This window comes from Vidua chalybeata, chromosome 10, assembly GCF_026979565.1.
Source record: "Vidua chalybeata isolate OUT-0048 chromosome 10, bVidCha1 merged haplotype, whole genome shotgun sequence".
Taxonomy (NCBI): domain Eukaryota; kingdom Metazoa; phylum Chordata; class Aves; order Passeriformes; family Viduidae; genus Vidua; species Vidua chalybeata.
The window spans coordinates 15,862,946-15,878,782 of NC_071539.1; the positions used below are offsets into that span (position 1 = coordinate 15,862,946).

Here is a 15,837-nt window from a genome sequence, read left to right on the forward strand (position 1 = left end):
GTTTAACTTCCTTTCTTTTAGAATAGACACTGAAATTTTTGGGAGAGTGGTATAATGTAGATTTATTTGATTTTATGGGGGGGGGAAAGCCCACCTCCTGCAGCACTTCAAGCAAGTGTTGATCATAGTCCTTCACAGCACAGAACACAGGACTGTGGCTCACTTTGATAACCAGGTTAACTATATCCTGAGGCCATTTGTCAGCGAGGAAAATATACTGTGTTTACATTACACCCTTAAATACTTTATTAAAAAGAATTTCTTAATATATAATTATTTTAAGAAGTGAGGTATGTATATAATTTCTACACCAACTCAAGAGCAGATTTCAGGACTCCACTGATCTATAGAATTTACCCTATGCATCTCTAACTAGTCATAGAAATTACCATGCAAAATATAGAAGAAAAAGAAAACAAAAAAGGTTTCTCTATTTGCTTATTATATGATCATGGAAAGTAAAGAACTCAGCAATTTAGTGATGATAACCTGGCTGGAACTATCCTAGCTGAAATGCTTGGAGGTTTTGATAAGAGGAAGGTTGGGGGTCAGACCCAAATCTGTGCTATTGATGTACAAGAATCTGCATAGTGCAAGAGTTGCTATTCACAGTGTGCCTGTGCCTTAAATGGTTTAGGGACATGTAGCACCCTGCTTTGTTCTACATTTCAGTGCAGTGGTACATGTTCACCAAAAGAACAGCACTCCTCTCTTGAGAAAATGGGATTTCTAAACTTGGAAAAACTACTGAACCGAAAGCAGATTCTGGCACCTACCCAGGAAGTTGTGGGTGACTATCTCACTGTGTAAAGCCTGAATTTGGGTGGTGGGTTGTTTCCTTTTTGTATTATGCAACACCGTTTAAGTTTTGTTGTTTTCTCCCTCAAAATAAGTATTTCCTAAGGCAGGAAAAAAGGCAATATCTTAAAGTTTCTATATGGTTTCCAGACAGAAAATCAGTGTAAGTGGAAAGCAAACACACTTTGGAACTGAAAAGGTGTTTGTGGGAAGTCAAGGATGTGAAGAAGTAGAGGAGTGGCTGGGAAAGGACTGGCATTTAAAGATACCATGATGAGGAGAAGGTTACAGCTGAACTGAGCTGCAACTGATACAAAGAAAAAAAAATCAGAATTAAATTGAGGTCAGCAAATCCTGACCTGACCTTGGCTTTTCCTTCTTAATTTATGCAGTGTTTCCATCCAAAATATTATTAATTGTTCTCTAGTGTTGTTTTGCCTTGTTTTGATGGAGGTGTCCCTGATAATTACTAGAAGTTAATGAAGCAATACAAGCTAATGAGAGCTTAAAACTTGTATTATGTAAGCAGAAAACAGGGAGAGATTTTTCATAGTAGATCATTTTCTCTTTGAGCACCACCAGTGAAGTATCTCCAACAAAAATATCCTCCCAGTGAACTTCCTAGAAGGAAGCAGTAGTGCAGAGCAGGCCAGGATGGAACTGTAGAGATAATTTATGGTCACAATACCTCTCCATCTCATCCTGCCTCCTGTTCACAGCAAAGGGAAAAAGTAAATGAGTTCATCAGTGTCTTTCACCACTGTGAAACTGTTTTTATTTAAAAATTGCCTGTAATTAAAACTGCAAAATCTACAGAACAGGAAATGCTAAAAGACTACATTGGCAGTGTCATAAATCAATGTCAATGGAATTTGACAAGTGCATGTGGGAACTGGATCCAGTACTGCTGCAGGTTTTATAGTGCAAGTCCATTCGGTTCTGAAAATCAATTTAAAAATAAAAAAAGAAATAAAGATTATGTGACTTAAAATGCTAGCTATTCCTGCTTGTACTGAGGTTTGTTCTGTTGAGGCATTAGTGAGTTATGTGCCAAGCATGCCTGAACCAGAGATGATTGTTTTGGCTGCTTGGAGAGGGCCTGGCTTTAGGATGGCAGTCAGTGTCACTGGTAGCAGTGCCATTGTTCATCACAGCAAAGTCCTGAGCCATCATTCCATGGAGGCAGCAAAGGGCAAACCAAGGTTTATCAGAGAATCAGGTGTTTGGCTGAAGACACAACTGCTCCTGTGCAGCTTTTTCACAGCACTCCTCAGTAACAGCCCTACCTTCAGCATGGGTGACCCTGCTGGGGAGGACTTGAAACCAGCCCCACACCTTGCCACACTCCTGCCCTGGTGCCAAGTTGATGGTTCCCTAAGCAAGCACACCTCCATGCAGCTGCAGACTCAGAACTCATATCTCATACTGTTGTGGGCAAGCTCACATGCAAACCAAGAGTGTAATTTTCTAATGCTTTTTGTGTTGATATGTGAAATGCCTACATGTGAAAACCCAGGAGAAAGTAAGAGAAATGTTTGTCTAATCAACTGTAGCATGTTTAGGACATTACATAACCACCATACTATGTTGCTAGAGGATATTTTTACTATTTTGTAGCTTAGACATTTTTATAACTATTTCTTAAAGGTTCAGCAGCTGACAGTGGCATAGCCTGATTGTTGTCATTATTAGACACAGAAATATTTCTGCTAAAATTTTAAAAGGGCTGGAAAATATGTTTCTAAGTTCATGTAAAGATGACATTAAACTATTAAAAGGGCAAAAAGCTTTCTTCTTCACTGGGTGCTTTTTGGTTTATAATGGGAGCACTGGCTGGATCTTTCCATCTGCTGTGCTGGCTGTTACTGCAGATGGTCATAATCTGTACATATGGCATGTGCATATATAAACTGAAATCAGGGTTGTCTTGGTGTAAAAGCAGCCACACAACAGGAGCTTGGGTGCCTAACACAACAGTGTTGGTGAAGGGAATAATTTAGAGCATTCTCATTTTCTATGGGATATTTACATGGAATTAGGGAAAGTATTTCCTCTTCACTGAAAAAGAAGCAAAAAAAAAAACCACTCAGCTCTTTTATGTTAAATTTTGGATCTGCAGTTTATTTGGAGTCAGGTGTTGGCTTCAGCTGCGCCCTGAATTTGTGTTAGGTTTTGGGTTAAATGAGGACAACACCCAACTTTCATAAACTTCACAGTCAGCCTAGTTTTGGAGTCCCTGCTTCTAACTCAGAGCTGGAGGAGGGATTTTCTTATTAGAAAATGGCCTTCCAATAAGCATATAATAAAACAAAAGTCTTCAGAAATTAAATGGTCTTTAGATCTGAAGTTTCTGTTTAAGTTAATCTCACTACCATTAAATAGTCACTGAAACTCATAATAATCAAAGCAGTGGCAAAAGCCCTTGTCCTCAAAAGTAGAACTTTCTGGTGAAGCACTCACCAGGCAGTTAAGCTCTTCTGCACCTGTGGTGCCCAGTTAGGAGTGCTGAAAACTTCCTGTTGAATATTGCCTCATGAACCAAGTTTAAAAAATTAGTTTCATAAAGTGTTAAATTTCTCATAGACATTCTGGAAAGTTAGGAAAAATACTCCAATATTTATGTGGTGTGCAGAAAACTCTAAAAGCAACTCACAATTGCACTTACTTATAAAACATTTAGCAACAAGTGCCTGAAAAGAAATAATTGGAAAAGCAAGACATGAAGAATTTATCAGATATATGATCAAATGTATTTTTAACATTTCCTCTACCTTTACTGATATCCTCTGTATTACAGTTTATTTGCAACATTTGCTCATTCATCAGACACACTAATTGTCAGCACTGATAAAGTCATGACTCTTATTCCTTCTTTTCCTCCTTTCTTAACATCTATTCCGCTGTTCTCTTTACTAACCTTTCTACCTTTCTTGTACTAGGAAAAGGCTTCACAGATTCAGCTACAAGGCTAGAAAATGAAAATATAGTGACTTTAAAAGGGTTGCTGCCTCTCTAATACAACTTTATAAAGTGCTTTTTCTTTTTTTCTCTCTCATTACAGGTTTGCTTTGTGAATTTAGATGCCAACAGAGATGATTGCAGCGATGAGCAAGTGAAACAGGTATCTGCTTAGGTCTCAAAAACATGCACAATGGATCTATTCAGGCTCACCAGGACTCTCCAGTAAAAATACAGATTAAAACTCTATGGACTAATCAAAGCCAATCCTAGATTTTTAAGGGTTACAGAGAGCAATGCATAAGGAATCAGAAATTGTCTCAACACTGGACTATATTACATAGCATTTCCTATTCCCATCCCAGAAATTTGTAATGGATTGTTGCAGTTTGAATTCACAGCAGTTATATGAGTAGATTTCTTGCTTTTATCAGAGAAGTGAACATGGACGTGTCATACATCCATTTTCTTTAAATTTGACATAATACTACATAAAAAGAGTTTCTGGTGTCCTGCTCTGCCACCAGCTTCTGATTTCTTTCTCTGTCCTACTGCCAAAAAGCCCCTGAAAATCTTCCATGAATCTAGGTCTTGTTCAGCTGAGCTGTCTTACTCAGTCAAACTCCACATAGGTTGAGGAGGGGTCTAGATAAAACAGAACTAAAGGTGTGTTTGAACTGTTTAACTGGAAGTTACAAGGGTAGGACAAAAGAAATTTTTAAAAAGCAGTAAAAACCCCTGGTTATTTTATAAGCACTGAAACAAGCTACATCATGATATGATATTTAAGACATATACCATTCCAGAAAAAAAACCCATTAAATCTGCAGAAGTGACATTTTAAAAAAAAGGGCCTGGTGTCACTTTTGTGCTTGCATCTTCCTTTATCAGTTCCTTTTATCATGCTGGCTCGGTGCCCATGTTTGACACACCAATAGAGGAGCAATATGTAGTGAGTGAACACAGGTAGGAACTCCTGACAGTACCCAGGGAGTTCCTTGGTTAAACCATTACAGTTTGTTTGCTGGAAACACTTCTAGATCATAGAACAACCAGTACTGGCACCTTGATGCCTCCTGCAAGTCATTTGTTAGCAGGAACAGTTTTTCTATGCTGTGTTCTGCATCCTGGATCTGTGAAGATTCTGTTGTCAAAAATAAATATGGCATCTTGCAGCAAAATGATTTTTCTGTGGAATCAGCAGGTTAACTGTGCAGAGCAGCTTGAGAGGTTTTACTTTACTGAAGCCACAAAAGCACTGATTGTTTTCTAAAATGTGGTGGTTTTATTGTTGTTTATGGTGTTTGTTGAGGAACAAAAGCTATAAGAGGAAACACCAAAAGTTTCTCCCTCAATCTTAGAACTAGACATCTGTTCTCAGTTTTCAGTGTAGGTAATAAAAATTCCCTGCTAGCACAGGTGCTGTGCATTCTTTTCCAAGAGGAAACTCCTTCATCCCCATTTCTGTGTATAATAAGCAGGTTTTGTAAATTAGCATTGAGTGGCATGGACTTTTATGCAAGACACTGGTGTGGTGAAAGCATTTCTTAAAATCATTTTGAAGATGTTAGCGCAGCTATTTTTCATATGAAATATGTAACTATTTACTAGCAGGTACTTGATTTACTAATAGGTACTGTTAGGATTTTGTGTTACTGATTGAACCTTGGAAAGGGTTAAATTGCGGGGGTTTGTGTAAAATAATTATGCTTCCAGACTCCTTTTTTTTTTTCCTGAAGGTAAAAAAGTGAAGTAAAAGATATATAAAATGCCGTAACTTCCTACCTAAGAAATCTGATTAAATGTGGCAATTTAGGCAGTAGAAAAATAGAAATACTTCAGGAAGTGTTTGTGATAACAGAAAGGTTATAATTTTAAAGAAAAAGTTAATAATGAGAACTTTTTAATGCTACAGTGAAACATCAAACTGAATAGAAGCACTGAACTTAGTTATATCGCATAAAAATACTTAGTCTCATCTGAAGATCAGTCCCCTGAAAAGTGAGCGGTTTCCCAATATTGATTTAGCTTTTCTAACCCATAAAGCTTTATTATGTCTAATTCAATCCAAGGAGAAATAACAGTACTGCAAGCTTAATATTTTGAAGATGAAAAGGAAAAAAATTTAAGTATTGTTGCCTTGGTTAGTATCTAAAGCAGATGGCTGGGTGCCCAAATCTGCACTCCCTGAAGGGCTTTTCCACATGTTCTGCACTAACACCTGGGCCATGGTGGTGCAGAAAATGGAGGTGGTGTTTCCTCTGCTCCTGCTCTAAGGGGTCAGCCTTGGTTCTCTGTTCACAGAACAAGGACACCAAGATCCTTTGCAGAGAGAACTGCACTCTCAGAGTAGGTATTGCCTTTTTGTTCTGGCCTTCATACACAAAGGAGCACAAATGTCCCCTGCATGTGCTGGGGGCAATACAGATCTCCTGTATAGCATCATTGATGCTGTGACTGTTACTGCTTTTGCCTCTAACAAATACATAGCATATAGGGAGTGACTGTATCATTACAAATGGAAGGTCACAAAGATACACAGTGTAAAAGAAAAGAAAGGCTTATTTCATATATCTCCAATAGTTTTGCTGTTCCATGTTTAGCATTGCACCAATTTGGTTGGCAATTTCCAGGTAACTTCCACTGGTTTCTTGCTAGTCATATGCCTGGAGGAAAACGGGAAGATTTGCCCTGTTCTCATTACCATACCTACTGAAGCCTTTGTGTTTCAGCCCATGAGAGAGACACTGTTTTCACAGTCTAAGGAACTCACACATAACAGGAAGTATTTAAATGCACCAATCCAATCAAGCTGTTCAGCATGTGACAGTGTGAGGGATGGCAGATTGTCCTGCTGGACACTTGAGCAAAAGTTTATACTGTCATCCATGTCTTGCCTGGTGTCTCAAAAGAAAGAATATGCATTTTAATGCTACCAGTTCTATTCTTAATATACTTGAAGTAATACTTTGAAGTGAGCTTTCTAAAAGAATGCCTATAAGTGATATTTCATTTTAATGAGTATAACTGTGCAACTCAGACTTTATTACCTGAGAGCAAAATCTCTGTTTCATACTACAGAAGTTGATCAGCGTCTCACCCAATCTCCCCAAACTGATCAGTTCGATGAACGTACAGCCACCGAAGGAAAATGAAATAGTCCTGCTGAGTGGATTGCCGTCAGGAAACCTTCAGGCCGACTATGAGGTTCCCCAGGTAGGAGTCAAACTCAGCTTTAAGGTCACATCACGCCTGTGAAGGATGGAATTTGGAAAATAGGAAAAAGGCAAAGACCTGAGATGAATTTGAGATGAGTGGAAGTTTGCAAACATACAAACAACAGCCTCTGTCAGACAGGTTTAAGTGTGTGGTGCACAACGGGGACACACACCATCTACACAAAGATAGCTAAGAGATGCTGCTATTCCCCCTGGATCCTGCAGATCTGGGGTGCAGCTGGTAATGCTTTAAGCCACATTGGCACTTGATCCTTCAGAGGAGTCAGGCACTGGTGGCAGAGATGATGACTGATTCGTAAGCCCCAGTTTCAAGAGTAGCAGAAGGGCAGCAGAGAGGGAAAGAGGTAACACTTCTGTGCATAGAGGTGAGCCAAGGCACTGACCTTTCCAGTGGTCTTGCCACTTTCCACTTTCATTCCCAATCCATCTTCACCTCTCAACTTCATTAAACTGCAGAGTTACCCTGGAGTACAAAACTGTCTCAAGCAATTTAAAACATGAACGGGTATTGCCATGTTTGTCAGCTGCAGATAAGAAAAGAAGGAAACTTTCTTTCACTGAAATTACCTTGTGTACAAAAGCCTTCCTGAAGCAGACCCTGTGACAGCTGTATTGCAAAGATCACTGAATTTTATAGTTTACCAATAATCTGATCATTAAAGAGAGCAATTACCTGGTTCTTGAGCTTTCCTGCCACTCATGACTAATGGCTGAGTTTAGAAATGTTTAACAAAAACAAGCACAAGGCTGTGGTGGGAGAGATGGAGCTCCAAACCCCACATCCCAAGATGTTGCAATACACACAGGGGTGGTCTGAGACCCAAACACAAGGTAACTGAAATGCCCAAGTCACCCCTGTCTCCACAAGCCTACAGACACTGAGACTGGCAGCCCTCTCATAGAGAACAGACTCAAGAGACAAACAGGAACTAAACAAATTCCTGTCGAGTAAAGCTTTGCATTGAGACTGGGTGAGATTTATTGGCCAAATATGCCACAGTCATCCTGTTGTTTGGCTTTCAGTGAAATTCATTTGTAAGGTGACTAGTAGAGCTTTGTAAAATGATGTTTATGCCGCTCCTCCTCAAGCTATTTTCACAAGTACAACCCCCAAAAATGTGGATTGGGGAAAAAGTAGGGAATGTCTGAGCTAAGGCTGCATCTGTTTTTGATAACATTTTCATAACATTTTTCACAATACAGTGCATGCTTAAGTGCTGATTCAATTTCATAGCAGCTATCTAATTTATCTTTTCTGTTTTAACACACTAATTTATCTGATTTTCTTTTCAGACACATTTTTTAGGTGGAAAGGAAGAGCAAGCTAATAAACATGTTAATCTACCATAACACTCATCCCACTCTCTTTATTAGTAGATGATTGGTTTGCATTCACAGTCAAAGAAAAAAGGTCCAGGATGGGGTCACCTTCCTATGTTAGATGCTGTGCAAATGCCCAGGGGGTCCAGGGCATCTTTTGCACAGCCTAAAACTTCTGCCTCAATCCAGTCCAAAGTTGGTGCCACCCAAGCTGGCTCTTTCCTGGGAGCCCGAGTTCAAAGCACAACATCACAAGCTGCAAAAGCTTGGCTTTGGTTCAGGATACATCCATACAAAAAGCATGGTCCCATGCAGAGACATCGACTCAGCTCTGTTGTATAAATGTCCAACTGGTTTAATATCAGTAAAATGAGGATAACAAGAGTTCCTTCCTCTCAATTCCTGTCCAACATTCAACTTAATTGTACAGCTTCTCTAGAGAAGGCAGTTTTATATAAAGGCTGAGCACATTGTGCGCTGAATCCCCATTTCCAGTGGGAGTTTGTATTGGCCTGAAATAATGGGGCTTTGGACAAAGAGGGAGAGCAGCAAAGAAACAAAATAAAACACTATTTAAAAATGGTCTGTTGGAACATCTAAAGGTGACCTGCTTTTCACAGTCTTATCAGCCAATATTTACAGGGCTGTCTTCAAACAAGCATTGCAACAGAAATGACCCTGAAAAAGAATTCATGCCCACAAACAATTCCCTTCAGAGAGGTAATACCAGGTAGTGTGAGGCCATTAATAACAGCATGTCAGATGACTAACATCAAATAATTCTCTGTCATTAAAACAACAAGTTGATTGAAAACAAACAATCCCCTGTGATACAGCTGGGTTCTCTTCTCAAACACTTGTATAACAAAAGCTGTCAGTCCAAGAATTCTTATTTTGGCATACGTGTAACTGCACACTGTTACTAACATTGAAATGACAAAACGTATTGCATCTTTACAACAGAACATTCCTGAGATATTTATAGAGGGAGAAGCTTAAAATAAGTGTTATTTTTTAATTGAATAACTGAGATTCTTTTCCCCTGTAGTGTCCTTGGCTGGCAGATGTCTGCTTGGTTCAGTGTGCGAGGGGGGACAGGAGGAACAGCACAAGCTGCATTATTTTTGAAATAAACAAGTTTCTGATTGGACTTGAGCTCGTTCAGGAGAGGCAGCTGCAGATAGAAACTCGTGTCCTAAAGCCTGAGGATGACACAAACTGCTCCGTGTCCTCAATAGAAGAAGATTTCCTCACGGCCTCCGAGCACCTCGAGGATGACAACGAGGCTGATGAATATAAAGCTGGTAAAAGCAGGGGAACTGAGCATAACTATGCTGTTGTTCATACTGCAAAACAGCTGTAGCAATGCTCACAGAAATTGCACTTGATGTTAATTCATGCATATGTAATTTAGAAAATGGACAGCCATTCATATTTTTTAAGTTTTGTTCAAAGACAAGGTACATGGCTGTGCAGTACTTTTACAGAACAGTAATGGACTACAAAGTTGTGCAGTGCTTTTCTTTTAGAAGTCACAAGTTACTCTCCAAACACTAATTTTTTTTTTCCTCAACAGGTCATGAAAAATTAAATGTTTCAGAAGCATCTTCAGATGTCAAAAAAATTAAAGGAAAGGGATTTGAAAACATTCACTATAGAAAAGCCAGGTTGCCATTCATTCTTGAAGGGAACTGCATTAATAAAGATAATGCAGCTGCTCAGGTCTCTGAAACTCTGAATGTTGGAGCTGAAAATGGCATCTCAAAACCTGAAGATAAGTCAGACCAGGAAATACTGTGGCAGAAGGAATTAGCTGAAAAAGGTACTTCATTATTTAGTACTACTAATTTGACTAGTGGGGTTGAAAACTCAGCACTCGTGTTAGAAGATGTATCTTCTGTATCTGTAACCAAAATGGCTAAAGAGGAGCTGGAGCCTCGGGGTGATCCCACAACAAAACACAGCAGCAAGGCAGATGGGGAAGATTGTGCAGGTGTCAGGAAGACTGATCCTCCCTCCCAGAATGAGCAGGCGACCACAGGTCAGTACGCCACAAATTTAGCAGAATCCGTTCTGCAGGATGCATTCATTAGACTGTCACAGTCTCGACCCAGTTTCAGTGAGGAGGCTGCAGTCAGCATCTCTGTAGGAAGCTCCTGTAAGTCAGAAGATGTATCTGCTTCCCGATCATGGAACGAACTCCCAAAGATCGTCATAGTGCAAAGTCCAGACAGTTCTGAGAACGCACCTGAGTGGCCAGGGTCTGCCTTCCCCAGCCCGAGCCACTGGGCTGAGGCAGAAAGCTCTGCTGAAGTTTCAGATTACTTTGAGGAAGAACATTCAAACGGACATGACCAAAGTGCACTGGAAGTGGCTCTGGCTTGTGCAGCCACTGTCATTGGAACCATTTCCAGTCCCCAGGCTGCGGAAAAATTCCGCCGGGAGCAGGAAGTCGCAGACCCAAGAAGTGGAGTGGTTGCTGATGAAGAGGTGCACGCAGCACCCTCACAGCTCCTTGACAACTGTGCTGGCACGGAATACTCGTTCCCATCTGCGCTCTGTGGCATGACTCAAGTGGCAAGTGCTGTAGCCATCTGTGGCTTGGGGGAAACAAAGGAGGAGAAGTACCCTGCAACTTCCAGTGGACTTCTGTCTGCTGCTCAGGCCTCTGCAGCCATTACTCTGCATTGCAGCCTAGCTGTGGGAAGCAGCATGGAGAAGCTGAATGAGAGCGTTGCAGAGGCGCTTCTCAAAGAGGCATCCCTAATTCTGACAAAACCTGACACATACAAAAATGTAGGGCATTTTATGGAATCCATAAATGGGAAAATTATTGAAACAGCAGCAAGACCACATATTCCACGTGCTGATGGAGTAATCAGGGACGAACTTGCACAAAACTTATCCAATATTATTCTACGACATTCTGTGGACGAGGTTAGGAAGAAGAGACAGCTACAAGCCCATTTGGAGGATGGCTCAAGTACACAAGACATTTTCACAGAGACTGCAAACGAGTTGCTTTTTAATATAATATATTTCACTTGCAAGAAGATGAATGACATAAGGCAACTTGAAGAGTGTTCTCCTCTCTTTTCCGAAAGCGCAAAAGCAGAGAAGGTAACAAGAACAGAAGGATGGCCAACACTGGCAGCAGCATGTGAAACTTCACACAGCCCCCTTGATCACTCTGCTGCTAAGCCATTTGGTACATCCTACAGCACCAGTACTAGTAAAGATCTTGAAAAGGTCACAAGCACTTGCAAGAGTGATGTCAAAGATGTAAATAGCAATGAAGGTTCCACGCTGAATTCAGAACCAAGTGGAGATACAGGGCATAACGCACTTGGTGCTAAAACATCTCCCAAGAAGAGATACCTGAAAAGAGCTGCGCGAGATTGTTACAAATCCCCAAATCAGAGTAACAATCATCATCAGAAGAAAGACTACAGATCATTTTCAGACAGAGAAAATACCTTTGCAAACAGTGAATGCAGGCATGGTGTTCAAGACCAGCTGTCTTCCAGTGCCACCATAAACACAGAAAACCAAGCCAAGATTAAGTGTGATTCTGTGCTAAATAATGATGTTCAACTTAGCTTGCCTTTGTTAGGAAACCATGTGTTGCTTCCTTCTCAGCCTGTGCTACAGGTGAAAAATTCAAGGGACAAATATTGTATAACAGACTTTGCGGAAGAATTGGCAGAAACAGTTGTCTCTATGGCAACAGAAATAGCTGCCATTTGTCTAGAAAATTCAAATGGCAAGCAACCCTGGTTCTGTGCCTGGAAGAGAGGCAGTGAATATCTGGTGACCCAGAGTTTATCATGCAGAACCATGAAAAGGAAGAAGGAAACCCATACCAATGGTTCTGTGGTTCGAAAGCACAGGGCACCTCGGCTTAGTGAGATCAAAAGAAAAACAGATGAGCATCCTGAGCTAAAGGAAAAATTGATGAATCGGGTAGTAGATGAATCTATAAACCTTGAGGACACACCAGATTCAGTCAATCTCTTTGCGAATGAAGTGGCTGCCAAGATCATGAACCTCACTGAACTCTCCATGGTTGATAGCATCTGGCAAGGTCCAAACCACCCCAGGAACAGACTGCACTGTGAAAGGTGGAGCCGAGCCAAAGCCTCAAGCTGTGAGAGCATACCAGAGGAGGACTCAGATTCCAAAGCCTCTTTCAATACCCTAGGCCTCATGAACAGCTTTGGTCACTCTCTGAGCCAGACAAGTTCCGTCTCAAAGCAGTCTAGTTGTGAAAGCATTACAGATGAATTTTCAAGATTTATGGTGAACCAGATGGAAAACGAAGGAAGAGGATTTGATTTATTACTGGATTATTATGCAGGAAAAAATGCGAACAATATCTTAACTTCTGCTTTGCAACAGGTAGCCAAGAAAAATGGCCATCTTAATGTAAGACCAAGTTGCCCATCCAAACAGTCCAGCACAGAAAGTATAACAGAAGAGTTTTACAGGTATATGCTAAGAGAAATCGAAAAGGAAAATAAAGATAATGCATCATCCTCTCGGAATTCAAAGGACTGGTGTGGCAGTTTGCTGGCACCCTCTCTACGGTCACCTTTTTGCTTTAGGCAGTCTTCGATGCCTGACAGTAGATCCTCAGGCTCTAGGCTTACAGTGAATGTCCCAATTAAAGCAAATTCCTTAGATGGGTTCGCCCACCATCGCCAAGATTCCTTAAGCGTACAGCCCGTCAGTACCGTGGCTTCTGCGGGGCTCTGCAAGTCTGACTCGTGCCTGTACCAGAGAGGCAAGACCGACCAGATCACAGACATGCTGATCCACGAGACCTGGGCCAGTTCTATTGAGTCTCTGATGCGCAAGAACAAAATCATAGCAGATGAGGCAGAGGCTGCAGAGGCAGACCAGTTTCACAGTGATTCTCCACCACACGTGGAACAATATGCAAAAAGACTGGCTGCAAATATTGTTGAAAGTGGTAAAAGTTTAATTGTTGTCCAGCAGGATTCCTTTGATTATACAAGCCGAGAACACGTGCTGGAAAGCAAACATCCCCAAAGCACAACCCAGATACAGCTCAAACCCAAAATGGAGGAAGTAAATTTGGATGAGAAAAAAGAGCACGTGAAGAGCCCTGGAAGCCTCCCTGCAGGACAGCTCAGGGAAGTGCCTTTAATTCAGATAGAAACTGATCAACGAGATGAGCCAGATAAAGACTCAGAGTCCTTGACTTCATGTGGCCCATCTGGAAAGGGGCAGCAAAGCAAAGCAAAGCCTCCAGAAGCTTTGGATGGGAAACACATGGTTTCCAGTTCCCCAGTAAGTAGGTAAGTGACAAAACAGCAAATCAGCACATTGCTTTGTTCTTTGGTTTATTTTCCCAGTAAAAGTTATTTTGATAGAAGAAGATAAGAGTGGTGCTTTTAAAGATATAAGCAGGCTACGTCTTGACTACAGGTTTCTTTTGGCAGAAAATCACCTAATCATGTGTCACAGTGGTACTTTCTGGAGAAACTTATACTGAATATGACAATATGGTATTAAGATTTAAATGTAATACTGCACAGACAAGTTCTCTCTCTACAGACATTTATGTCTCCCATAAGACAGGAAAGATGGACCAAAGCTTAAACTTTTATTTAGCACAGGCTGATATCTGAACTAAAAAATAGATAAATAAAAATCAGTGCTAGTGTATAACAGACAATAGCAGGATTTGACCTGTAGTTCTCTGTTATGCTTGTTGCAAGTAACATTTTGTGTACCTGGAAACAAGACCAGACTTCTGAGAGCTTGAGGTTTAACTTTGTGTTTCCAGCCTGGAGCTACAAGTAGTAAAAATTCTTTAGTGAAGGAAAAATGAGAATAAAAGCAGCCCTCACCTCTTAGTTCAAGACTTCTCTGGTAGAATTTAGATAGGGAAAAGAAGAGCATTTTATTTTAATGTCGTTTCATGCAGTTTACATCACAGCTTACCACCCTCTCCTTACAGCTGTACTCCTTTTGTAAGGAAATTTGCAGCTTGCTTTTGTTAAGGTAAAGTGTGAGCCAGCTTGAGAGTGCAGTGCAAATGCAGAGTATTGCTGTGGGTGCTCTGAGGTGAAGGGAATGCTCTCAAGGCGTTGTCTCTTTATCACAGTACTTCATTGTATCTGTTACTTTAGTGGTATCTAAACTGCCAGTCTTGGAGCTCTGCAGCACCTCATTATCTCAGAGTGGCAGAAAGAGTGCAGGTGCTGGTGTTAGAAACCATTTTGTGGCTCATTTTATTCCAGGCAGTGCTGTGTTTCAGCATTTGACAAAGCTCTGCTTGAAGTGAGAAAGTAGATAGATTTTAAGTACTTCGCTGTGCATGGCAGCAATTAGGTGGATAATTACCATGGTGTCACTAGTCTTTCATACTGACTCTCCTGCACTAACCTTCCTCCTCCTTAAAATGTAACCTGTTTTTAGTAAGATAAATTTAGAAATCCACCTATTTGGAATCCTGACTGCTTGAAAATGAAGTTATTTTTGCAGTTTATGAGCTCTTTCATCTTTTCCTCTGCCTTTGAAGCAGAGTTCCCAACATGGTTATGACATGGTTAAAGCAATAGTATTGGTAGGGCAGAATTAGTAAGCAGAGGCCACACCTGCCTCAGCATCTTGGCTCAGCAATGCTGTGCAGTTCTGGTTCAGCCTGGCCTCCATTTCGGTCCACTGGCCTCATTTGCAGCATGAGATGCAGAGCTCTTCCAAAGCAATCTCAAATAGAAGCTGCCCAAGTGCTCTCCAGATGTGCTTGTATCCTTGCTGGGAAGGCAAAGCCACCAGTTGTTCTTCACACAGATCTGAACCATTTGTGGCATGGCTGTCTGGACTAAGTCTAGGCTGAAATGAAGACCTAAAAATATATATAATGTAGCTATAAAAGCATCAGTAGAAATTGCTCTGATCCACTTCTACTGCATGAAATTACTTGCTACTTCAGATACAGGCACATAGGACTCCAGGCAAAATATCAAGCAGACATAGAGTCAATTAGGGAAAAAAAAACAAAAAAAAAAAACCAAAAAAACCCAAACATGAAAGCCTTCAGCAATGAAAAAAAGCTGTTTCTTGTATGTAGGCCATGCAACAGAGCCTGTCCTGCCACAGTTACACAGAAACTGTTCCAAGTGAGGAACTGTCAGTTCAAAGCATCGCTGGTGTGAGATATAATTGCATAATGAATCAAACAAAACCCAAAATGCCAAGAAACATCACCCACACCAATGTCTTGTGTTTTGGACCAGGTATCAGGAGCTGCCTGTCCTGTCCTAAGAAGCTGAATAACACCTGGGCCCAAGGGCTCAGGGTGACAGGCACAGGGGTTTGGCAGAGCTGACTGCCAGGGGCAGCAGAGCCCCGGGCAAGCAAGTCCCATTCTCCCTGCACAGGCTGCATCTCTCTGTCACCCAGCATTAATGCAGCAACTTCTGAGAGTGAGAGCTTGGCAAAAAGATACCCACAATGATATTATCTCACTATATAGTTACCCAGGAGCAGT

The 15,837-nt window shown here is 41.0% G+C and overlaps 1 protein-coding gene across 2 annotated transcripts in view; it reads left to right on the plus strand.

Annotated features, from left to right (window-relative positions):
- Positions 1-15,837, plus strand: part of SPHKAP (SPHK1 interactor, AKAP domain containing) — a 65,188-nt gene that overhangs the window by 40,516 nt on the left and 8,835 nt on the right. For both annotated transcript variants that reach the window (XM_053952200.1, XM_053952201.1), the window contains exons 4-7: positions 3,860-3,919; positions 6,838-6,972; positions 9,364-9,619; positions 9,892-13,636. In XM_053952200.1, coding sequence (XP_053808175.1) covers positions 3,860-3,919; positions 6,838-6,972; positions 9,364-9,619; positions 9,892-13,636 — 4,196 coding nt within the window. The remainder of the gene's footprint in view (positions 1-3,859; positions 3,920-6,837; positions 6,973-9,363; positions 9,620-9,891; positions 13,637-15,837) is intronic.